A 26150-nucleotide genomic window follows, 5' to 3' on the forward strand; every position below is an offset into this window, starting at 1 on the left:
TACAAATTTACAGTAAGTAATAATTAAAGATACATTTTATCCAAACTATATGCCAAATCTCTCATCTTACTAGAGGGTGATAAATTTTTCCAACTGTGTAAAAACTTGCTGAGAACTACCTTTCTTGTATGTATAACAACCTATTCCCTTTTTATATTGAAAAACTTATGTCTCCATTATATAATTGCTACTATCATTTAAGATATGCTTTAGCTTGAACATGAAAAATAATTTGGTTCTTTTAGTATTGTTTTTATGTAGATACATTAATGGTGTATAAAATTTTTAGTGTTGGCAAATATGTGTGTGATATAGAGAGAGTTAAATCCCTCTTATAGTTTGAGAAGATAGAGATTGCATTAAAGACTAAACTTGAGAGCATGCTATAATAGGAAGAGCCTGAATTTGGAGTCAGAAGATTTGATCATAGTCTAAATCTACTCTTAAAAAGTGGTACAATTTTGACAGTTATTAAAAAGTTTATGGTTTTCAATTTTCTTCTATAATTTCTTTCTTTTAGTTCATTCTTTTAATTTCTTATAAACAATTTTGTGGGGATCAAATTATATATACATACATGTAAAGATATGATTTGTAAAAAATAACAGGCTACCCAACCACAGCTGTTATTATATTAATGTGTCAAGCTAGAAGCATCTATTGGCAAATTTCATAATATCTGTCATCAGCTAGAACCAGAAGCTTCTTTAACTATTATACACTGAATGAAAATATGCTTGAGTTTCCCAAATACATATGAATTGTCCATATCCTATATCTCCTTAAGGGTCCTGTGTCATTTGACGTCACTTAATAAATTTAAATTTACAATTCCATTTATTTTCCTTGCAGTTATATTGATTGCTACCAGATTTATAGATACTTTGGTCTCACTGTCTAAATTTAAAGGAATGTATTATACTTTGAGATTCAATTGATACTGTAAATTTGCTCTGTCTTATAAGAAATATAGTTATTACTAAATAATAAGTTAATTCCAAACATATTTCTTTAAGACATAAAAACAGTGGGTATTTTTTTTATTATTTGTTGGTTTGTTCATATGTACTAATTTTTCTATAATATTCACATATTATTTGTCAATAAATGTAACCATTTTTATGAATATCCTTTTAGACATCCCAGGAATATATAAATAAATACAAATTTTTAATTTTTAAAAATAGTACATGTACATAGTTTAGAGAGTCAAATAGTTATTCAATGTTTATAATAAAAAGCAGCAGCCCCCTAGCTTCATCAACCACCCACATGTATTTTAGCTTTATAGAGGTATAACTGACAAATAAAATTGTAATGTATTTAAAGTGTACAATGTAATGATTTGATATATGTATACATTATGAGCGGATTCCCACCATCAAGTTAATTAACACATCCATCACCTCACATATTTACCTTATTTTTTCTTCTCTTGTTTTTTGGTGGGAACACTTCAGTTCTACTCTCTTAGCAAATTTAAACGCTACAGTATTATCACCTATAATCACCATGTTATACATTAGATCCTCAGACCTTATTTACTTATAACTGCAAGTGTGTACCCTTTACCAACCTCTTTCTATTTCCCCCACACCCCAGTTCCAGACCCTGGCAACCACCATTCTACTCTCTGTTTCCATGAGTTTGGCTTTTTATTTTTTAATTAAAAAATTTTTTTAGATTCTGTATATAAGTGATACCATGTGGTAGTTTTGGTTGTTCTCTAACTTATTTCACTTAGCATAATGCCCTCCAGTTTCATTCATGTTGCAAATGGAAGGATTTCCTTTTTCAAGGCTGAACAATATTCCCTGTGTGTGTGCGTGTGTGTGTGTGTGTGTGTGTGTGTGTGTGTGTGTATCACATTTTCTTTACCCATTCATCTCTCAACAGACACTTAGGTTGTTGGCTATTGTGAATAATGCTGCAGTGAACATGGGAAGACTCTCTTTGAGATAGTGATTTCATTAGACATCTGTTTCTCCCTTTACGACATTTACATCTTTTGTGGTATTACTATGCTGGCTAGGATCTCCAGTACATTGTTCAATAGAAGCAGTAATAGTTGCCATCCTTGTCTTGTTTGGATAGTAAAGGAAATACTTTGTTTCACCATTAAAAATGATATAAATATTATTTCAATGTTTACATCATTTTCAACGGCGAAACGTTAGAAAAACTTACATACTTTATTGGGTTGAGGAAGCTTCTTCTATTCCGAGTTTGCTAAGCTTTTGATCATGAATGAGGACTGAATTTTATCAGTCCTCATTCATTTAAAATTTTATTAATGAATTTTATGTTTTCCTACATCTTAAGTATATAGAATGTCCCTTTACTAAAAACTTATAATTCTATAATCTAAACAAAATTGTTTTACTATTGTGATCTTATTGTATATGCCTTATAGTATTTTTAAATGTTAACAGTATTTTGGAAACATTTCACCATATATTTAAGTTTTCTTCCAAATCATGGCTTTTAATTACTGCAGCTTTTAATCTTATTCATGTATTATAGATTTCCCAATTAATGTTGTTTTTAATTTAAAGTACGTTCCTAAATGTATTGTTGACCTGAAATAAATAGATTGCCAGATATTTCTCCTGCAAAGATGGGTTTATTTGGGATCAGCAGAGAATTACAATTCCAGGTCTGCAACCATGGTGAGCCACATGTAAGTCCTTGCCCAGCAACAGGGGAACTCTTTTATAGATGGGAAAAGGAAGTTGGGAGGGCTATAGTAAACAAAGAGTCTATGGCTTTTCATTGGCTGAGTCCTTGCCAGGAAAAAAGAGGCGTCTTCCTTCTGTTGGGCTCTGCTATCATAGCAGAGCATGAGAGCTTCCCCTGATCATCTCCCAATTCTATTTAATGAGGTTTCTGTTTCTTAATTTTTTGCATTATGTTTCCACTTCCAATTATTTCCTTAGAGTGAATTTCTGGAAATGAAATTATTGATGTAAGCATTTTTTGGCTATACGTCCACTAGCATGGTATGAGAATACCCTATTCATGCCAGCCTTATCATCATTACTATTGACGTTGTAATACATTTATCCAATGTGATGGGCAAAAAATTATATTTTTACTTGCATTTTTAAAATTACTGGTGTTTAGTGTTCATTTGCATATTTTCATGTTGTGAGATGATTCTCTTCTTTGTCTCTTTTTCTATTCTTATATTTTATCTTTATGTATCAAAGATATCAATAACCCCAAATATATTTAATTTGAACCTAACCAGTCCTGTCAGTGTTTCCTTTATGATTTCTTTCATTGTTTTTAATACTGAGAAAATTCTTCCTTGGATTAAATAAATATTTATTCATATTTTGTTTGAGGTTTTCTTCAAGATTTTAGCATATGTTTAAAAGTAAAAATAAAAAAATTTTTTCCTAAATGTTTTGGCAGTTTTCCCAATATTGTTTATGGAATACTCTTTCCTTTCCCCACTGATTAGAAATACCACTTACATCATATGCCAAATCCTCATCCACATTACTGTTTGTTTCTGGATTTTCTATTATGTTCTATTGATTTACCTATTACTGTGTCAGTATCATACAGTTTTAACTATTTAATACACTAGTGTAACATGTATTAATAGTCTCCTCATTTTTTTCCTACTCTCACGTCTATATTCTTCCAGACTTACTTTGTAATCAGTTTTCCAAGTTCCAAGACAGACCACTTGAGATATCGAAATGTTATTGGTACCTTTTAGAATTTTTACCATAGTTAGTCTTTTTAGCCAGGAAAACGGTTTATCTTGCCTTTTCTTCAAGTTTATTGATTGATTGATTGATTGATAATGCTCCTCACTAACATTTTATGGTTTCCTCCATATACTTTCTGCACATTTTTGTTATGTTTATTCCTCAATATTTGCATATTTGTGGCCGTCATGAACGAGTTTTTCCGTTAATTTTTGACTAGGTTTATATATATATATTTGAAAACCATTGATTTTATAATTTTTTATCAGACACTTTAGTGAACTCAGTTGTTTCATTTCGTTATCTTGGGTTTTCTAAGTAGACAAAAGTATCTTCTGCAAAGAATAACCCTATCTTCTTTCCTGTCAGTAGACCTCTTTCCTTCTGCTTTTTTTCATAGTTAACTAGCCAAAATTTTGTTTCCTCATGACAATTTAACACTCCTCTACAATAGAGGAAAACAGTCTCCTCATATCTGTGTTGGTACATATACTAGTGGTAATAAGGTAAGAAATCCAGGGTATGCTGGATTTCGTAGAATATAAGGAAGTAACACCCCTAGTAAAACCTTTGATAGTTATAAAGAACATTAGTTGTGGTGTGATGCTGCCCTCAAGTGGCTCCAACAGAAAAAGGTGGTTACAATGTTCATTGCAGCTCTATTTACAATAGCCAGGACATGGAAGCAAGCTAAGTGTCCATCGACAGATGAATGGATAAAGATGTGGCACATACATACAGTGGAGTATTACTCAGCCATAAAGAGAAATTGAGTTATTTGTAGTGAGGTGGATGGACCTAGAGTCTGTCATACAGAGTGAAATAAGTCAGAAAGAGAAAAACAAATACCATATGCTAACACATACATATGGAATCTAAAAAGAAAAAAAATGGTTCTGAAGAACCTAGGAGCAGGGCAGGAATAAAGACGCAGACGTAGAGGACGGACTTGAGGACACGGGGAGGGGGAAGGGTAAGCTGGGACAAAGTGAGAGAGTGGCATGTACATACATACACTACCAAATGTAAAATAGCTAGTGGGAAGCAGCCACATAGCACAGGGAGATCAGCTCGGTGCTTTGTGTCTACCTAGAGGGGTAGGAAAGGGAGGGTGGGAGGGAGACACAAGAGGGAGGGGATATGGGGATATATGTATACATATAGCTGATTCACTTTGTGATACAGCAGAAACTAACACACAGTTGTAAAGCAATTATACTCCAATAAAGATGTTAAAAAAAAAAAAAGGTGGTTAGAAAACAAGACCTCATAACTGATATGAGGCATCCTCATGGACTCCCAGAAATACCAGGATGAGCCTGTAGGAAGGAAAGACGGCTAGAGGGGCTGTGTTTGAAAGTGGAAGGTGGAGATGGGGATATAAATGAATGCTGTTTGGGTTTTTACTGTTAACATGACTTCATTAGCACTTACGGAATGGATTTACGAACAAACCGTCTTTAAATCGTCTCAGCTAAACCCTGCTTAGACATGGACCTGATTTTGGATAGCTTTCTGCTGTGTATCATGCGTGGGAAGCTCTTGGCCACAGGATTGTCAAGAACTTAACAGGTTCCAATAAACAGATGAACAATCTCTTAGGAGGCTAGCTTACACAACAAGTTCTCTTTTGGTATTTTAAGTTAGCACTAGGCAAAGAGATGGTCCCTGCCTCTCTACTCTACACCACATATTTATTAAGCACATGTATACCAGTGATGTAACTGGTCATGGGAGACATCACTTCATGCTATCCTTCTCTCATACCATTCTAAAATTACTTAACTGAAAGGCCACTGCCCAAAACAAGAGACCATTGCTTCCCCTTCAAGGTGGCTTTCGCTTTGGGGAGCTTGGTTTTCTGAGTAGTTCCTCATCTGAGTTTATATTTTCCTCTTTCTTTTTCCACTCAGAGATTATTGAGGAATGGGAGTAGGTTTTATGTTCTCTCCTGGGCCTAGAAACTGCTAAAGCACTGACACTGTTAGCTAAGATTCTAAAGTGGCCCAAACATGATAGGGTGGGGATAGAGAGGAGAAAGCTTTTCCAACAATTAACTGTTAGCAGTCGTGTTTCCTAATATGCAAGCTGTGTCACACTTCTCTAGTAGATACTTCACTACACAGCTTCCATTGTAATTAATTTTATAACAAACGTGTTTGAACAACCTTAGCGTGCTAGAATCAGAGTTGGCCTCATTTATAGGCTTTTTAGACCATCTCCATTCCCTACATGTCAGTCTCTGGGGATGAATTGGAGACCTTAAGAGATAAAATCTTACAGAGAAGAAAACACTAGGGTCAGCAGAAGTCAAATGCTTTTATTTCTTTACAATCTTGCTGAGGCTAACCCTGGCTGTTTTGAGGCATAAGACCACAAGATGTTTTCCTCCATTGATTACATTAATTTTGTTGGAAAAAAATATGAGCCTTTACAACTCTTTCAGGACATTTGGTTACTACTCAGTGTACTAAATAATGTTACATTTTATTGAGCTTCTGCCTGTGTACCAGTACTATGCTACATGATTTATTTGCACGGTACAGTGAGGAACTAGAGAATTTAAAATGTGTTTGACTATTATGTATAAAATAAGCTATAACAATATATTATACAACACAGGGAATATAGCCAATATTTTATAATAACTATAGAGTATAACCTTTAAAAATTATGAACCACTATATTGTACACCTGTAACTTATATAATATTGTACATCATCTATACTTTAAATAAATAAATAAATAAAATTTTAAAATGCGTTTGAAAACCCCGACTGTATCAATGGCTGACTACAGTAACTATCTAGATCCTTTTGTATAACTTTTAGATTTCTTCTTCTTCCTTTATATTTCTTATTTATTTTCAGATTTGTATATTGATGATGAAGAAATAATTTTTGTAAATAATTTGATGACCTATAGAAGTCAGCTACCAACTTCGCATACTCTGTTGAGTAGGCTAAAACTATTTTTGGTAAAGGATCCCCTGTTGGATTTCAAAGGACAGATGTTCACAGAAGCTGATTTTTTCAGGTACTTAGTTGCCCAGTGTTGTGAATATTTTTAAGAGAAGAAAATATTCTTTGTATGCTCACAAGTCTAGATGTTATCAATCATAGTATTTTATCATTGTTTACCTCAACTCTAATTTTAATCACTATGTATTTTGATTAACTACATTTGGTATGTACCTTGCTTTTAGTAAACACTAATTTAATGTTTTATTTTTTTGTTAAGGGAGTGTTTCTCTTTTCAAGGAGATATGAAAGGTTTTGTGGAAGATTTTTACATGGATAAAGAGAACTTTTGTCAGGAGAAGCTAGAAGATACAGTAGGTTTAAATGAAGCTGTAATATTTGCTTTCAGTAATTTTTAAATAAAAGTTAGTAAATCACACTTTTACAAGATGTAGTAATATACATTGGCCGTTTACTATTGTCAAGTTAAAAAGACTTGATAACGGATTGAGCGTGTATCAATTAAAGAGTCAAATTTACTTCAGAGACAGTGGTCTAAACCTTGGCTACACATTGGAAGTACTTGATAAATTTTAATAAAATTCTGAAGCCTGGATCCTACTCAGATATATTCTGATTTAATTGGTCTGGTGTACAGCCCAGATATAGGGAATTGTTTTGTAATTTTAATCAATATACCTGGTATGGGACATTAAGTGGTCATATACATATTGGTCTTAAGGCATTTAAAGGTTTTTTTTTTCTTTTTACTAAAAACTTTAACACACATGGTAAAAAAATTAATTCACCTATTAGCCCCTTTTCTCCAGTCTCCCTCTTCCTCCCCTGTTAATTCTGAGAGTTATGCACATACAGTCTCACTTGTTGAAGAATCCAGTTCTGTAGGAATGAAAGAGAAATAAATTCTGTGGAATGCAGTAAAGATCCATTCCATTCCATCTGCTCTTTTTACTTCTCCATTCACCAGCTCTCATTTGCTGCAGTGATTGTTTTTAATTTAGAATTTTGAAAATTTGTTATTAACATGAAAGAAGATACTTCTGCATCTAGGGATATTGTATGTCACTAATGTAATCGGTGGCCATGAAGGATATTACTCAGAGAGAACATTGCTTGTAATATATTTTTTTGGCTGCTACACTTACTTTTTAAATAAAATGTATGCAGAGCATTAAAGTTTTTGAGTGTGGGTTTAGTTTAAAATTTGGTACACCAATTAAGCAAATGTATCTATTTATGAACTCAGAAATATTTATTTGGAAAACCTCACTAAAAACTAGTTTTACCTATATGTTATTTCAGGCATCAGTTTTTCCTGAGTGTGAATTCTTAATATCTGCAAGCCTCAAACAAGAAGTTGATATTCCATCACTCTCAGAACTGAAGGAGTCATTAAACTTAATGCCAGAAATGATAAATTATGTAGATGAAAATGAAAAGCTTTTCAGAAGAGGTGAGAGTTAAATTTAAAATCTATTACTTGTTAGAACTACTTAATAATGTTTGTTATAAAAATTCTTGTTCATTAAACTTTTTTCTGAACCTTCAGATTTTTTAAGTGTCCCGTAAATTTGCACAACGAAATCTCAAAATTATTATTGATAAGACACTTTTCTCATTGTCTCCTCTTTATACACTTGCAAGCTTAAAATGTCTCTGAAATTAATTTAACATTTCAAGATAATTATAAAAATAGAGCTAAAACACGTATGACTGTATTAATTTTTTTGAGTTATTTTCTTATACATAGTGACAAAGCACTAACAACTTCTATGCTGACTTTAGAAGCTCAGAGTAAGGTTATGATTCATGGAATCAGATGACTGGGAGAGTCATAACCTAGAATTTAGATGGTTTCTTCCCGGTTAAACTAGTAAATATTGTCGAAGTCTTTTAATATAATTTGAGCCCAAATGTTTAACTGTCCTCTCATACATTCCAGTTGAAATAATCGAAGATAAATAACATTAGGGAGGAGTGAAGGGGGATTTGTGATATCCATTGAGAATAGGGATGCTTGCCATCAACAGACTTGAAGGAATTCTTGCAGACAAGAGTAAATCAGGGGATTACTGATGAGCCTACAAGTCAAGCAAGGTAATGAAAAGCCAACCTAAGTAAATAGATCAAATTTATACCAGAACTTGAAAGTCTAGCAGAGCTCAAAACTGCAGGTGGCCCATGGGCTTGTTAGAAGGACACAAATCTATGCATGGTAATGGAAAAGGACAGGTGAATGTACTGAATGACTGTGGTGCTACACTCCCTGCCTTCACTTGGCCCTGATGGTGTACTAAATGACTCCTCAGAATCATTGCCACTGAAGAATGAACAAGACTACAGAAAAACTAATATCATAGTACTTTTGCTGGTAGTAGGCTTTTTCCTTTTTTTTTTTTTCCCCAGATCTTACTATCAAGCATGGAATTTACATTGAGGATATAAAATGCAGCTCCACAGAAATTTTGGCCATTCAAAGCCAATGTGAATCAGAGTACAAGGAACCAGGTAGAAATTTTGAATAAATCATGGAGCTTATCAGGGGATACCTATATATGATGTAAAAGTACAATACATTCACATATAAAGTCTACTATGAGACAGTTTTCATGTTTAAAATTTGATTATTGCAAGCCAAGTTGTTCTTTTATCTACCCCTTTACATTTGTTACTATCATTAACATCCTAGCATCAAAAGAGGAGATTTACAAAGATTGAGGAAGAGGAATGGAGGAAATAGCATTAATATTAAAAATAGAAATCTTGTAATTTTATAGCTCAGTTAAAAAGAACTTTATATTTTACCTCAGTATTAGCAGTCTTGCTGACCCTTGTTATACTTTTGTAAATTTAACTTTTTAATCCCCAAAGCAATCCCATCATTATTGTTACTATCACTATCCTACCAAATTTGGAATCTCAGAATCATCTCTTGTTCCAGTGTAATGCCAGATTGTATTGCTCCCTAACTATGTTGATGATGCTGTTATTTAGTTACATTTATATCTGATCATGTTAATCATCTATTTGGAAGTATACTGCTTTATTTATGAAAGTGACAGAAACACACTGACTACTTATGATAAATGAGGATTAGTTTTTCAAGCCCACCCTATAAAAGATATAACTCTGTGCTAGGCCACCTAGACTCCATACTTTGTAAGGTAAAAAATTACTGTCTATTAATACTATTTGTTTAACATCACCAGTATTTAGTATGGAGATAAAAATAGTACTACCTCTTAAGTACTGACAACATAAGTTGTCAGAATTGAAAACATTATTACACATAAAGTCTTAGAATTTATCTTATATAATAAACAATAAAGTTTAGTTGCCAATGTATTTTTTAAAAATCACTAGTATATAGTTGAGACACCATGTGGTATATGTGTAATCCTTTATATAGATGGAAATTTAAAACTGTTATTTTGTGTTTCAAACAACCCAAATTTCTTTTGATTGAAAATTTCTGTTGTAACACAATGATCAAACATAATAGTTGCTTACAAAAAGTTATGAATTATACATAATTTTATTCAATGTTTATGTAACATGATTTTTTTAATTTTTATATATTCTAGTAGAGTTAGAAATGCCATTAACTCATCTACACCTAACAAACCAACATTCTTCAGTGAATTCATTATGTGCAGAACTTCAGAAATTTCCATCTTCTCCTGCTTGTAAAATGTAAGTAAAGATTAAATCTAGAACTCAAATTGCAATTCAGAAGAAGCAATCTTTAATTAAATCTCTCCATGTAAAGTCAATTTCCCAGATAGCTCTGTGAAAAAGAATGTAAGAGATTAAATGGTGTTCATAGTAAGCAACTGAAGGGAATATATGAATATATATGTACATAATTGTTTTTATATGCATAGAATATCTTTAGAAGGGCACACAAAAATCAGGTACTGTTGGTTGAGCCCAGAAGGAAACTGGGTAACCTGGCAATATAAGAGGTAGTAAGTGATCAAGCTAGGCTCTTTTATACTTTTAGTATTTCGAATGTGAATATATTACCATTAAATATAAACAACTTAAAAATTTTAATTTTAAATTTAAAATTTAAATAATCTGCTTAGAACATTGCCAGTGGATGCTTACCAATGACACTGCCTCTATTGTCACTCACTACCATGAAATACAGTGTAGCAGTATATAGGTTTGTTAGGGCTGCCATAACAAATACCATAGACTGGCTGGCTTAAACAACAGAAACTTGTTTCTTCACAGTCTAGAGGCTGGAAGTCCAAGATCAAGGTATCAGCAGGATTGGATTCTTTCTGAGGCCTCTCTCCTTGGCTTGTAGATAGCTGTCTTCTCCCTTTGTCTTTTTTTTTTTTAAACTTGCTTTTTAATTAATTAATTTATTTATTTTTGGCTGTGTTGGGTCTTCGTTTCTGTGCGAGGGCTTTCTCTAGGTTGCAGCAAGCAGGGGCCACTCTTCATTGTGGTGCGCGGGCCTCACTATCGCGGCTTCTCTTGTGGAGCACGGGCTCTAGGCGCACAGGCTTCAGTAGTTGTGGCGCACAGGCTTAGTTGCTCCGTAGCATGTGGGATCTGCCCGGACCAGGGCTTGAACCCGTGTCCCCTGCATTGGCAGGCAGATTCTCAACCACTGCGCCACCAGGGAAGCCCCTCCCTTTGTCTTCATGTGGTCTTTCCTCCATGCACGTCAATGTCCTAATCCCCTCTTCTTAAAAGGATACCAGTTATTTGGATTAGAGCCCACCCTAATCACCCCGTTTTAACTTAATTACCTCTTTAAAGGCCCTAGCTCCAAATACAGTCATTCTAAGGTACAGAGAGTTAGGGCTTCAACATATGAATTTTGGAGAGGACAAATTCAGCCCATAATAAGTAGTTAAGAGCCCTGAACTAGAGCCAGATTGCCTGGCTGTATCATTAACTCTCTGTGATCTTCATTGCCCTGTGCCTCAGTTTCCTTATCTGTAATATTGGGATAATAATTGTACATACCTCATAGGGTTGTTTTGGGGTCTTCCAAAAGATTTGTCATACCTCTCTGACCAGGAAGAGCCAAGGATAACAGAGCAGTGTGTTCAGTGGTTGAACAATAGATTTGGCTTTCAACTTACTTCCCTAGGAGTACCAGAGATCACATCCCCTCTCTAACAGAGGACATCCACTGACCTTCTTTACCTGTATCAATGTGGTACTGGTGTTGGGGAAACCAGATACGTAGAACCAAATACTGAGCCACAAATCTGTTCAGTACAGCCCAGGATGGTCTGTAATCTTCTCAGAATTTATACTGCAGGGTTAGATCATTGTATTCTAGTTTGAGCCAAAGTTGCATAGCTTAATAGCCCAGCATCTTTGTCCTCTGAGTCTGAGATAGCTTTGACTGCTATCTTATACCATACAGCATACCTGTAATTTAATGTTTTTTATCTTAGATTAGTCTGCCATCCTGGAATAAAGTCACCTCATTCCCCTACTTCTTATGCTAGTTACACAACTAAGAACATAACCAGTACAACCCCCTTTATCCCCACTGTAATCCTGGAACTTAGTATGTCCTAAAATAACACATTTTAAGGAAAATTACAGGAACATCTCCAAGTCTCTAATAAATTATTCCCAGAGTGGACACTGTGTGCTGGGTTTTGAGTTCTTAGCTGTGATTGGCTGATCTGCCAGAGGAGAATGCTCTTGGATTACTGGAAGCAACTGGAGCATCTCATCACTAGCTGCTCAGGCTTCTATTAATGGTCTCAGGAAGGTGTCACAGCATAAGATGGAGGAGCCTGACTTTGAGGGCCCCAATTATCTTCATCTTCTGGCAAAGAGGTATTTCCTTTGGGGGGTAAATTTGTGCTATACAGAACTCTACCATGAACTAGAACTGCCCATATCAGATATGAACTCTAAAAAAATAGCATGGGATGAGTACAGAAACTATCTATAATTGGTTTAAATATTTTTAATCCCTTTGTTAAGGTGCAAGGCGTTTATTTGCAGGACATGTACTTCTTTTTTTGTGTGCTCTTTTACTCTTGTTTTTACTCCATATACCCTAATCCATCTGTTAAGGCAGATTGGCAGTTAGAAACAAAAACTAGCTGAAATTAGTATAATCTTGAATTTCAATCTGATATTGAAAGTATTTACTTAAACTGCAGTAAACTCTTTAATCACACAAGTCATATACCTACTTATTGTTATAATTCAAATATCTAATGAGAATTTATGAAACTTGTCTTATCTGTGTATTATGATTTGCCAAAGTTAGAACAAAAAGACTTTTTTTTGGTGTTTTAAATAGCTGTGTTATTTTATTTTATTTTATTTTTTAACATCTTCATTGGAGTATAATTGCTTTACAATGATGTTAGTTTCTGCTTTATAACAAAGTGAATCAGCTATACATATACATATATCCCCATATCTCTTCCCTCTTGCTTCTCCCTCACTCCCACCCTCCTTATCCCATCCCTCTAGGTGGTCACAAAGTACCGAGCTGATCTCCCTGTGCTATGCGGCCACTTCCCACTAGCTATCGGTTTTACATTTGGTAGTGTATATATGTACATGTGTAGAGAAAAGGGAACCCTCTTGCACTGTTGGTGGGAATATAAATTGATACAGCCACTATGGAGAACATTATGGAGGTTCCTTAAAAAACTAAAAATAGAACTACCACACGACCCAGCAATCCCACTACTGGGCATATACCCTGAGAAAACCATAATTCAAAAAGAGTCATGTCTATTTACAATGGCCAGGACATGGAAGCAACCTAAGTGTCCATCAACAGATGAATGGATAAAGAAGATGTGGCATATATATACAATGGAATATTACTCAGCCATAAAAAAAACGAAATTGAGTTATTTGTAGTGAGGTGGATGGACCTAGAGTCTGTCATACAGAGTGAAGTAAGTCAGAAAGAGAAAGACAAATACCGTATGCTAACACATATATATGGAATCTAAAAAAAAAAAATGGTCATGAAGAACCTAGGGGCAAGATGAGAATAAGGACGCAGACCTACTAGAGAATGGACTTGAGGGTACGGGGAGGGGGAAGGGTAAGCTGCGACAAAGTGAGAGAGTGGCATGGACATATATACACTACCAAATGTAAAATAGATAGCTAGTGGGAAGCAGCCGCATAGCACAGGGAGATCAGCTCGGTGCTTTGTGACCACCTACAGGGGTGGGATAGGGAGGGTGGGAGGGAGGGATATGGGGACATATGTATAACTGATTCACTTTGTTATAAAGCAGAAACTAACACACTATTGTAAAGCAATCATACTCCAATAAAGATGTTTAAAAAAAAAAAGAGAGTCATGTACCACAATGTTCATTGCAGCACTATTTACAATAGCCAGGACATGGAAGCAACATGTGTCCATTGACAGATGAATGGATAAAGAAGATGTGGCATATATATATACAATGGAATATTACTCAGCCATAAAAAGAAACGAACAAAAAGACTTCTAACACTCGTTCAAAGCGTTACACTCGTTCAAAGCGTTACGCTTCTTAAAACCCTACACTCGTTCTCTGTCTAGCTGTGACCGGCTGAGGCAGCATAGGGACGGCATAGGGACAGTAGCCTTGCCTGGCTACTGCAGCACTAGGGTGTCAGTTGGTCCCGCCCAGAACACTTCATTTCTGCCCTGCAAGGATATATTTAATAACTGATTGTTGTGTCCCTTTAATACAAGAAAATGGAAACTGAACAGCCAGAGGAAACCTTTCCCAACACCGGAACCAATGGCGAATTTGGTAAACGCCCTGCTGAAGATATGGAAGATGAACAAGCTTTTAAAAGATCTAGAAACACTGATGAGAGGGTTGAATTACGCATTCTGCTTCAGAGCAAGAATCCTGGGGAAGTGATTGGAAAAGGAGGCAAGAATATTAAGGCTCTCCGTACAGACTACAATGCCAGTGTTTCAGTCCCAGACAGCACTGGCCCCAAGCGCATATTGAGTATCAGTGCTGATATTGAAACAATTGGAGAAATTCTGAAGAAAATCATCCCTACCTTGGAAGAGGGCCTGCAGTTGCCATCACCCACTGCAACCAGCCAGCTCCCGCTCGAATCTGATGCTGTGTAATGCTTAAATTACCAACACTATAAAGGAAGTGACTTTGACTGCGAATTGAGACTGTTGATCCATCAGAGTCTGGCTGGAGGAATTATTGAGGTCAAAGGTGCTAAAATCAAAGAACTTCGAGAGAACACTCAGACAACAATCAAGCTTTTCCAGGAATGTTGTCCTCATTCCACTGACAGAGTCGTTCTTATTGGAGGAAAACCTGATATGGTTGTAGAGTGCATAAAGATCATCCTTGATCTTATATCAGAGTCTCCCATCAAAGGACGTGCTCAGCCTTATGATCCCAATTTTTACAATGAAACCTATGATTATGATGGTTTTACAATGATGTTTGATGACCGCTGTGGATGTCCCGTGGGTTTCCCATGTGGGGAAAAGGTGGTTTTGACAGAATACCTCCTGGTCAGTGTGGGCATCCCATGCCTCCATCCAGAAGAGATGATGATGATAGGAGCCCTCGCCGAGGACCTCCTCCACCTCCTCCTGGACGAGGGGGCCCGGGTGGTGGCAGAGCTCAGAATCTTCTTCTTCCTCCACCACCACCACCTGGAGAAGGAGATCTAATGGCCTATGACAGAAGAGGGAGACCTGGAGACCGTTATGATGGCATGGTTGGTTTCAGTGCTGATGAAACCTGGGACTCTGCAGTAGATACATGGAGCCCATCAGAGTGGCAGATGGCTTATGAACCACAAGGTGGCTCTGGATGTGATTATTCCTATGCTGGGGGTCGTGGCTCATATGGTGATCTTGGTGGACCTATTATAACTACACAAGTAACTGTTCCCAAAGATCTGGCTGGATCTATTATTGGCAAAGGTAGTCAGTGGATTAAACAAACCCGTCATGAGTCAGGAGCTTCGATCAAAATTGATGAGCCTTTAGAAGCGTCCGAAGATCAGATCATTACCATTACAGGAACACAGGACCAGATACAGAATGCACAGTATTTGCTGCAGAACAGTGTGAAGCAGTATTCTGGAAAGTTTTTCTAAGATTAGTGAAGAACTGAAGGAGTCCTGCATCTTTTTTTTTATCTGCTTTTGTTTAAAAAGCCAACATTCCTCTGCTTCATAGGTGTTCTGCATTTGAGGTGTAGTGAAATCTTTGCTGTTCACCAGATGTAATGTTTCAGTTCGTTACAAACGGATGGGGGGTGGGGGAGGGTGTGCAAAAACCCTGAAATTTTGAAACAGCAGCAGAGTGAGTGAATTTTAAATTTTGCTTGTTGGTGGTGGTTTAAAAAAAAATCCCCCCATGTAATTATTGCGAACACTTTGCTTTGTGGTCACTGTAACATTTGCGGGGTGGGACAGGGAGGAAATAGTCCACATGTCCCTGGCATCTAGTCAGAGCAGTGTGCAGAATGTAATGCTCTTTTGTAAGACACGTTTTATGATTTTTAAAATAAATTTAGTGAACCTAAAAAATAAATAAATAGATTAGCCAAAGGTTCCAGGGCCATTTGAAACAACTTAAAGGAATTGTCTCATCACTGGCGAAATGTAAATAGTTTCCATTGGTTCATGAATACAAAAACTTAAAAATCCCTATTTAAAAAATAGATTTACACCTCAACTGTGAAACTAAAAACAAAGAGAAAAAGTGTTTTAAAAAAAAACAGAAAGGAAAAATAATATGTAATGTTATTATACTCTTAATTTGCTTTTATGGCCCTAATTACTTTTATTTCAGAACACAACATTTTGGCTGGAGGTATGCCCAGTTAACAAATATTCTGAGTTCCTGCTACATATAAAACTCTATGCTAGATTTTATGGTGCTAAAAAGAAAAGTCTGTGTGGCATTACGTCTTTATTTCCACACTGATTACTGAATCGTGAATATATTTCTATACATGAACAAAGAAGATATCAAATTCAGACATATCTTCAAAAAGCTCCATTAAGAATGAGAATAGGGACTTCTCTGGCGGTCCAGTGGGTAAGACTCCACGCTTCCACTGCAGGGGGCACGGATTCCATCCCTGGTTGGAGAGCTAAGATAGCTTTATGCTACGCAGTGCAGCCAAAAAAAAAGGAATGAGAATATTTGTCTACATTATTGTCTTCTGCTGAACATGGCTTGCCTAAATATTTTCTCCTCCTTTCACTTTAAAATAATCGCCTACAATATGAGGTGTCTAGTTGTCAAAGAGACCTTGGTAAGGTTGAAGAATTGTCTAGATTCTCAAATATTGCCACCACATGCCAGATTTTTTGATTATGTGGGTAAATTGGATGGTTTAGACGTAAGACTTAGTTGTCTGCTACTACTCAGAACTGTCAATTTAACTAGCAGTACCTACAATTAGCATGCTCATGTATGCTCCATATGAACAGAGAAACAAAATACAATTCTCACTTAGGAGGGAGTGGGAGGTTTGGGGCATAGATTAAAGGGTTCGTGAATTAATGGTCTCTTCCCTACCAAGGCTAATAACTTCATACCTACTAATAAGCAGTATTTACTGATTTACACTGCTCGTCGTACATACTTCCTTCTCTCCTCAGCACCCAAAACACACAAACAGACAGACATCACTCACTCACACACAAGACTGAAGGACTTGAACTAAACTTTAGGACCTGTCACTTCCTGAGAAGATAGAGCAGACAGAACTTTTTCATAGTTCTGATCCTCAGCCAGTAGAAGCTCCAGAAATTCTGTTTAGAATGGACTTGGTGGGGACAGCGATTTTATAAAAATTTGTGTTGAAGCTACCATTTTGTATGATAAGCAAGATAATTTTATGTAAATCGCATTTTTATTTTGGGTGGCTTATAGTGTTGGTGCTAGCATGTTTTACGGAAGGAAATGCTAAAACCCTCCCAAGTCAGCCCCCTCTGGCTCCAGCTTCCACTGAAGGAAATGGAAGGAAGTAGAAGTAAGTTACAGGAAAGCAGGAGCAGTTAGGGAGCTGACAAACTGACAAACCTTCCTAGGGTAGGAGGAAGTAAGCATTTGAAGTTTGGTCTATGGAACTCTCTACTTCAGTTTACACATTTATAAAATAGAGTTCATTTTTTTAAAATAAATTTATTTATTTTATTTATTTTATTTTTGGCTGCATTGGGTCTTTGTTGCTGCACGTGGGCTTTCTCTGGTTGTGATGAGCGGGGGCTACTCCTCATCGCGGTGCGTGGGCTTCTCATTGCGGTGGTTCTCTTGTTGCGGAGCACAGCCTCTAGGCACGCAGGCTTCAGTAGTTGTGGCGCGTGGGCTCAGTAGTTGTGGCATATGGACTTAGTTGCTCCGCGGCATGTGGGATCTTCCCGGACCAGGGCTGGAATCCGTGTCCCCTGCATTGGCAGGCGGATTCTTAACCACTGCGCCACTAGGGAAGCCCTAAAATAGAGTTCATTTTTGACATGCTTTTGAGTGTAGAAAATACTTAGAAAAATACTTTTCTTGAAATTTTATTATGCAAAAAGACAATATAATTAATAAATTAAACTTTAACTCTTCTTTTTCAGTAGTTTGCTTATTGCTGAAGAATCAGCTAACAAATACTGTATGGTGTGGCAATCAGAAAGCTGCAGAAGCTCTTTGAATCCATTTTTGTTTAGAGGTAAAGGTTAATTGATTTTGAATGCTAAATAGAAAGTATAGATAAAAGGTACAATCAGTAGAAATGTATTGTCAGTATTATTATTATTATTATTGAAAATACTGTCATTATAAAAGGCACCATTCCAAAATTAGGATTTCAAAATTTATAATCCTAATTTTGGGTTGAGGCTTGTAATGCAGTTAATAATATTAAGTAGTTGTGCTACTTCAGTTCCTCCACACAATATTCTGTGTCCCTACTTAGGCTAAAAAGTAATGAAGCAGAGGGTTCTGTGTCAAAATATTTAAAATGATAGTCATCATAAAAATCTGATAAAATATATCATCTTGTTTAGGCTCATTATAATGAATTGGAATTTCTGATTTAATAAATCTTACGTTAACTCTTCAAAATATTGTCGAATGTATTAATTTAGTAATTACTAAAATGGTCAAACAAAATAATAGTTCCATCTCCTACTAAATAGTAGAATAATTTGAACTTCATGATATTTCCGTAAGTTGAAATAAACCTTTATGTAACTTCTATTGCTATAATATTTTGGACTTTTACAAATATTAGCATCTTGAAGATGAAATACTAGACATAACTTTATTTTAGTTTTTTTCTAATTTGTAAAAATCTATTTTGTAAGAAATTTCCAGTGTGGTTCTGTTTATTGTGTTTTTTTTATCTTTTTTGCCCTGTGGACTGTTTCTCACTATTTGTTTTTTGGTTTGTTGTGGTTTTTTAAGTGCCAAGAACTGGAGAGCCCAACAGTCTATATTCAGTTGTAGATTTTAAAAAGATATTTTCTATTGAAGGAGAAAGCCTTGTGGTTAATCCTGAAAATGCAGAGTGGTGGAAACAAGCAGGACTAAATCTGATAATGACAGAAACTTTGGAACATCTAAGTACATATCTGTATCATAATCTATCTTCTGATGATAGTAAACTGGAGACATTTTTGCCTACCAATGTGCTTCAATTAAAATGTAAGTATGTAATAGTAAATATCACTTGTGTAAACATTTTCAGAATGAGATGTTAGATACTGGCTTTCCGCTAGGTTATTGGGAAAATAAAACTAAATTCCAACATTAAATATAGCTCTGGCTCCGCCAGAATTTATAACTTCGACCTTCACTAAGCCTCATTTTCTTCCTTGAAAAAATGAGGAAGTTTGACTAGCTAATCATTAAATCTCTTTCTGTCCTAAAATTCTGTAGTCTCAGCTTTAAATGTCTAGCCATTTTCAATTAGTGTCTTTGTTTTCTTTTATAAATGATTAATTTCTAGCCCATTTTCTGTTTACATCAGCCTAGATACAAACCAGCACTGTTATTTTTCAGCCTGACAGCTGAGCTTTAAGTGTTCAATCATATCTAGTAATCTCTCTTCAACAATAGAAAATCTTCCTTTGTTACCAAAAATTTTACTTATTAAGGGTTTTTTACTTGTATAATTTAAGAAGACAAAAATGTCTTTTGAGTTAATTTTTTTTCTTCTTCTAGGAACTTTATGTTCTCCCAAGTTCTTTGAGCATATTTATGATTATTACCTTGAACTCTTTATTGGGTAGATTGCTTATCTTCACTTCACTTAGTTCTTCTTCTGGGGTTTTATCTTGTTCCTTCATTTGGAGCATAGTCCTCTGTCCCCTCATTTTGCCTGATTCACAGTTTTTATTTCTATATGCGTGATAGGTTGGGTATGTTTCCCAGTCTTGTAGAAGTGGTCTTTTGTAGGAGATGTCGTATGTGTCCCAGCAGCACACTCCCCTCTGGCCACCAGAGCTATATGCACTAGGGGTGCCTCTTATGTGGGCTGTCTAGGCACTTCTGTTGTGGCAGACTGACTAATGTGAGTGGTCTGATAGGCGTGGCTGGCCCCTTGTCCAGTTGGTTGCCAAGCCCTGCCCTTGTGTGGAGGCTGCGGGCTACTAGTGGGCGGGCCTGGGTCACAAGGTGGCTGGAGCTCTGGGGGCCCCCGGGGCTACTGCTGGCCCACTCATGGGCAAAGCCAGGTCCCAGGATGGCTGGTTATAGACCTGGGGGTCACAGATCTAGTGTCAGCCTGCTGGTAGGTGGGGTTGGTTTTTGACACTTCAGGGGCCTGGGGTGTCCTGAAGCTGATGTCTGCCAGCTGGTGGGTGGGGTCAGACCCTGAGGTGGCTGACTGAGGGGCCAAGGTGTCCCAGAGCTGACATTAGCCTACTGGGGGGTGGCAGTGGGACTCAAGGGATCCAGGGCTAGTGCCCACCCACTGATAGGTGGAGACAGGTGCTGGGGTCTCTGGCTGCAGGGTCCTGGGGTGTCATAGCTGGTATTGGCCTGCTGGTGGGCAGGGCTGAGGCCTAGGAGATTCTGGGGCTGTTGTCCAGCCACTGGTGGGCAGGAATGGGTCCTGGGCCTTCTGGTGGGCAGGACCAGGTCCCAGGGTGGCTAGGGGTTCAGGGGTGCCTGCTGGTGGGTGGGGCTGTGTCCCCACGCAGCTAGCTGGTTGACCTGAGGCATCCCAGTACTAGTCGACAGGCTGATGGGCGGGGCCAGTCCCAGTGCTAATAAGCTAGAGGGAGGATTCCAAAGTGGCACTTGCCATCACCAGAATCCTCATGGCAGAATGAGCTCCCTAAAAATGGCTACTGCCAATTTCTGTGTCCCCGCAGTGAGCTCCAATTGCCGCTGGCCTTTTTGGAAATCTCTCCAAGATCAGCTGGTGGGTCTGATCCAGGCTCCTTTCAAAGTACTGCTTCTGCCCTGGGTCTCAGGGTGAGTGAGATTTTGTGTGCCTCCTTTGAGAGTGGAGACTCTTTCCTACAGCTCTCCTGCTCTCCCCAAATTAAGCCCTTGTGGTCTTCAAAGTCAAATGTTCTGGGGGCTCGTCCTCCTGGTGCATGACCCCAGCCATGAAAGCCTATGTGGGGCTCGGACCCCTTACTCTTTGGAGAGAACCTCTGCAATTAACCTCTGTAATTATCCTCCCATTTGTGGGTCACCCGCCCGGCGGGGGGGTATGGGTGTCGACTATACTCTGTCTCCACCCCTCCTCTCTGTCTCGTTGTGGTTTCTTCTTTATATCTTTAGTTGTAGAAGATCTTTTTCTTCTAGTCTTCAGGTCTTTCTCATCAATAGTTGCCCTGCAAATAGTTGTACTAATTTTGGTGTGCCCATGGGTGGAGGTGAGCTCAGGGTGTTCCTGCTCCACCATCTTGGCCACTCCCCCTCCTCTTTTGAGTTATTTTGATTGCTATGTGTGCCATTATAGTAAATGGAACATACTTAGACTCAATTATACCTCTTTGAAATATGTATTGTTTTAAATACGTATTGTTTTCAATACGTATTGTTTTAAAATCAGTTTGTGCAATAGTTAATAAATTTAGCTTTTAAAGGAGCTGGGGAAGTTTACTTTTATTTTATTACAGAGTAAATAAGTATATTTAAAAGTGAATTTTAGGGACTTTCCTGGTGGTGCAGTGGTTAAGAATCCGCCTGCCAATGCAGGGGACACGGGTTCGAGCCCTGGTCTGGGAAGATCCCACATGCCGCAGAGCAACTAAGCCCGTGCATCACAACTACTGAGCCCACATGCCACAACTACTGAAGCCCACGTGCCTAGAGCCCGTGCTTCACAACGAGAGAAGCCACCAAAATGAGAAGCTCGTGCACCACAACGAAGAGTAGCCCCCACTCACCTCAACTAGAGAAAGCCCGCGCACAGCAACAAAGACCCAACGCAGCCAAAAATAAAAAAATAAGTAAATAAAATTTTTTTAAGAAGTGAATTTTAGACATTATTGTGTACGTTGGAAGACTGCTCTAAGGAGATAGGAATTGGGGTGAGAATTGTTATCAAGGGATGTTTCAAAGACAGAAGACAGAGGGCTTTGGATGTGGTAGAAAAGAGGGTAGATAAACAGACTATGTCAAGCAAATGCACACCAGTCTATCCTAAGACCCAGATGGTTACCCATGGTAGAAGAAGAATTTTAAAAGAGATGAGGTCAGATTGTGAGACAAAGAAAAGAGAGAAGATGATTTTATGGAGTCTTCCAATATCCTTAATAATGTATTAAATCTATAAAATTATGTATAATCTTTATTATGATATATAACTATATTGAGGTTAAAATGAAACATATAACTCATCTTGTTATCTAGTAGAATTATGAATCCCTAAGTTTCATCCTGAAGTTTAAAAAGCAATAACTTTATCAGGAGCCCGTGGCCACGTTGTCAGGATAGGGGTGGTTAAAGAGAGTAGTAGAGGAAAATAATCAGAAAAGTGAAATAGTAAACAGTTCCTATTTACCTACTAAACACTCCAGAATATCTCTAGAAAATATCTTGGAGGTTGCAAATTGGTAGCACTCAGATCCTGTTCAGCCCACATACTGTTGACCCATATGGTATTTTAATTAGTTACCAGCATTTAAAATTTGGAGGGTTGTACGAAACTGATCTGTATTTTGAAATTGTCTTTAAAATTCCAAAAATCAGACTCAGATTCTCACATGGCAACAACTGGTTAGGGCTGGTAGTAGCTCACCATTTAGACAGACCATGCACCCTCCAGTTCACCGTAGTTCCCAGCACTCACAAATTGAGGCCAGGTATTGGTTGGTATTTAGCATTACTCTTGCACTTTTGTCTTATATTTATAATAGTTAAGAGAAAAGTAAAATGTTTCCGATACCAGTATCTCTAATAAAAGCAAAAGCAAAAAAATTTATAGACCACATTATGGAAGAAAAAAACAAAATCTATCTTCCCAAAGATGATGATTTAAGCACTGGCCCTGTACTTCACTCATTTACATATTTAGCTGGCCTATAAGGCACTTATGTTTTTTTCAAATAAACTTTGAAGTATAAAATGCACTTGTTCTAACTGTACAGTTTAATGAATTTTGACACATGTATTTTTATACCATGAAACTATCACCACCATTAAGATATAAAATATTTCTATCACCAGGAAGTTCCCTTGTGCTCCATTGCATTCTATAGTGATTCTCCTTCTATCCCACCCTTCTCCCCTACCAACCTTCACCCCTGACTTCAAGTAACCACTGGTCTACTTTCTGTCACTATATATTAGTTTCCCTTGTTCTGGATTTCATTTATGGAATCATACAGTATGAACTCTTTTGCGTCTGCCTTCTACTCAGAATAACATTTTTGAGATTCACTCATGATGTTGTGTGTATCTGTAGTTCATTTCTTTTTTATTACTGAGGAATTTTTCATTATATGGATGTACCAAGGTTTGTTTATCAACTCTTCTGGATTTTTTTCTAGGTTTTTACTGTTATGAATAAAACTGCTATGAATATTCTTGTAGAAGTCTTTTTGTGGACATTTGTTATCATTTCTCTTCAGTGAATATCTAGGAGTATAATTGTTAGGTTTTATGGTAGGTGTATGTTTAACTCTTTAAGAAACTACTTTTTTCCAAAGTGGTTGCTCTGTTTTACATTTACACCAGCAATGTGTGAGGGTTTCAGTTTCTCTATATCCTTGCCAACTCTTGGCATTGAAAATCTTAAATTTTAGCCCTTTTGATGGGTATGTTGTGGTATCTCATTGTGGTTTTAATTTGTATTTTCCTGATAATTAATGACGATGACCATCTTTTTACAAGCTCATTGGCTATATTTATATCTTCTTTTAAAAAATATATAATAGCTTTATGGACATGTAATTCACATACCGTATAATTCACCCATTAAAAGTATATACCTCTCGGGCTTCCCTGGTGGCGCAGTGGTTGAGAGTCCGCCTGCCGATGCAGGGGACACGGGTTGGTGCCCCAGTCCAGGAAGATCCCACATGCCGCGGAGCAACTGGGCCCGAGTGCCATGGCCGCTGAGCCTGCATGTCCGGAGCCTGTGCTCCACAACGGGAGAGGCCACAACAGTGCGAGGCCCGCGTACCGCAAAAAAAAAAAAAAAAAAGTATATGCCTCTCTGTGAATACACTAAAAACCATTGAATTACCATTCAAAGTTAGTATATTCACAGAGAGGTATAATCATCACCACAATCAATTTTAGGAGATTTTAATCCTCCCCCAAAAGGAATCTTGTACCCATTAGCAGTCACTCCCATTCTCTGTCTTTATAGATATGTCTGTTCTGTATGCGCCATAGAAATGGAATCATACAATATGTGGTCTTTCGTGACTGCTTTCATTTAGCATGTTTTCAAGATTCATCCATATTGCAGCATGTGCATATCTTATATGAAGTATTGATCAAATATTTTGTCAAATTTTTAATTGACTTTCTTTTAAAATATTATAACAGTTCTTCAAATATTTTGGATACAGTCTTTTTTTTTTTTACGGTATGCGGGCCTCTCACAGTTGTGGCCTCTCCCATTGCGGAGCACAGGCTCCGGGCGCTCAGGCCCAGCGGCCATGGCTGACGGGCCCAGCCGCTCCAAGGCATGTGGGATCCTCCCGGACCGGGACACCAACCCTTGTCCCCTGCATCGGCAGGTGGACTCTCAACCACTGCGCCACCAGGGAAGCCCGATACAGTCTTTTTTAAAGTATATGTATTACAAGTATTTTCTTCTAGTCTGTGGCTTGCTTTGTATGTAAGTTTTTGACCCTTAGAATAACTGTAGGTATGATAGCTCCAAGGCTATGACTTGTTGTTAGACTATTGACAATAGTCTGGAATTCTTTCTTTGCTCAGTAACCTTAGCTCCAGTAATAGGAAAAAGAGGTGCTGAATTTTTATCCTTTAAAAATCTATTTTATTCAGACGAAAAATTGATTTTAAAAGCAGTAAACAAAGTACTCGTAAGGATCAAATTATATTAATAAGAACCCAGAACTAAAGGTTATCTTAATACCCTAGTAGAACATTCATTTAGGCATGAAAGTCATTGGATATTTTCATTTTCTGTTTTCAGTATGGCTAGAACATAAAAGTTGTTCCTCACCTATTAAACTTATTGAGATATCTACAAACGATCATTTATCACCTTCACAAAAGACTCCACCTCTGTCAAAAGCAGTAACAGACTCGTATTTTTCTGATGAATATGTTGCTGTTGAAAGACCACGAAAAGAAGAAAAGCCAAAGATTGACCTAGAACTAGGTTATAGAATAATCCGAACTAAAGAAAATAAAGATTACTTGGAACTTGACAGCACAGTACCATCTACTGAATCATCTTCCTCTTCCAAAATTGAAGAAGCATCTTTTAAACATGGTAAAAAACAGGAGAATAATTTGGACCTTTTGAATGACTTTATTATGCTGCGAAATAAGTATAAGACTTGCACCTCAAAGACTGAAGTCACAGACAATGATGGAAAAGACGGTGAGTAATTTAATATTTTGGTGTAGGTATGATAGCTTCAAGGACTAAATGTATAATTTATTATAGAAGGTAAAGAAATAAAGCTCTTCAGATAAAACACATTATTCTTCAAAGAAAATGTCATTGATTCATGACACATTATATACGGAGATAGATATGGGATATACAGATATAGATGTAGATATGTATTTTCCAAAAAATTTAAAAGTGCATTTGAACTTTTAAGAAAAGCCACTATTTGTAAAAACTCACTTTCTACAACTTGGTCATACAGATTCATAACATTTCTAACTTTTGCTGATCATTCTGCCATTCTTTTTTCTCTTTTAGCTCGCAGTTCTACCTCCATATTTTAACTTATATTTTAATGTGTACTTAAGAACCTTTTGCCTGTTTGATTGCCTATTACTCTTTTTAACTTTATCAAAGAGTTTCTGTTTGAGTTGTAA

At 36.9% G+C, this 26150-nt stretch overlaps 2 protein-coding genes across 2 annotated transcripts in view; both read left to right on the plus strand.

Annotated features, from left to right (window-relative positions):
• The window catches only part of SHOC1 (shortage in chiasmata 1), a gene marked incomplete at its 5' end in the record, with an annotated part of 88770 nt that overhangs the window by 14493 nt on the left and 48127 nt on the right, over positions 1 to 26150 (plus strand). The window contains 8 exons of the mRNA XM_082656743.1: positions 6593 to 6758; positions 6963 to 7074; positions 8006 to 8156; positions 9110 to 9211; positions 10288 to 10396; positions 18287 to 18381; positions 19119 to 19358; positions 25288 to 25701. Of these exons, the coding sequence (XP_082512869.1) occupies positions 6593 to 6758; positions 6963 to 7074; positions 8006 to 8156; positions 9110 to 9211; positions 10288 to 10396; positions 18287 to 18381; positions 19119 to 19358; positions 25288 to 25701 (1389 nt within the window). The remainder of the gene's footprint in view (positions 1 to 6592; positions 6759 to 6962; positions 7075 to 8005; positions 8157 to 9109; positions 9212 to 10287; positions 10397 to 18286; positions 18382 to 19118; positions 19359 to 25287; positions 25702 to 26150) is intronic.
• Positions 14289 to 15914, plus strand: LOC309824018 (heterogeneous nuclear ribonucleoprotein K-like). The gene is given in 3 exon segments (XM_082656744.1): positions 14289 to 14804; positions 14808 to 15177; positions 15180 to 15914. Coding segments are annotated over 3 exon segments (1386 nt in total). The 5' UTR covers positions 14289 to 14414; the 3' UTR covers positions 15806 to 15914.

This window comes from Grampus griseus, assembly GCF_964374135.1.
Source record: "Grampus griseus genome assembly, chromosome: 6".
In the NCBI taxonomy this organism is placed as follows: domain Eukaryota; kingdom Metazoa; phylum Chordata; class Mammalia; order Artiodactyla; family Delphinidae; genus Grampus; species Grampus griseus.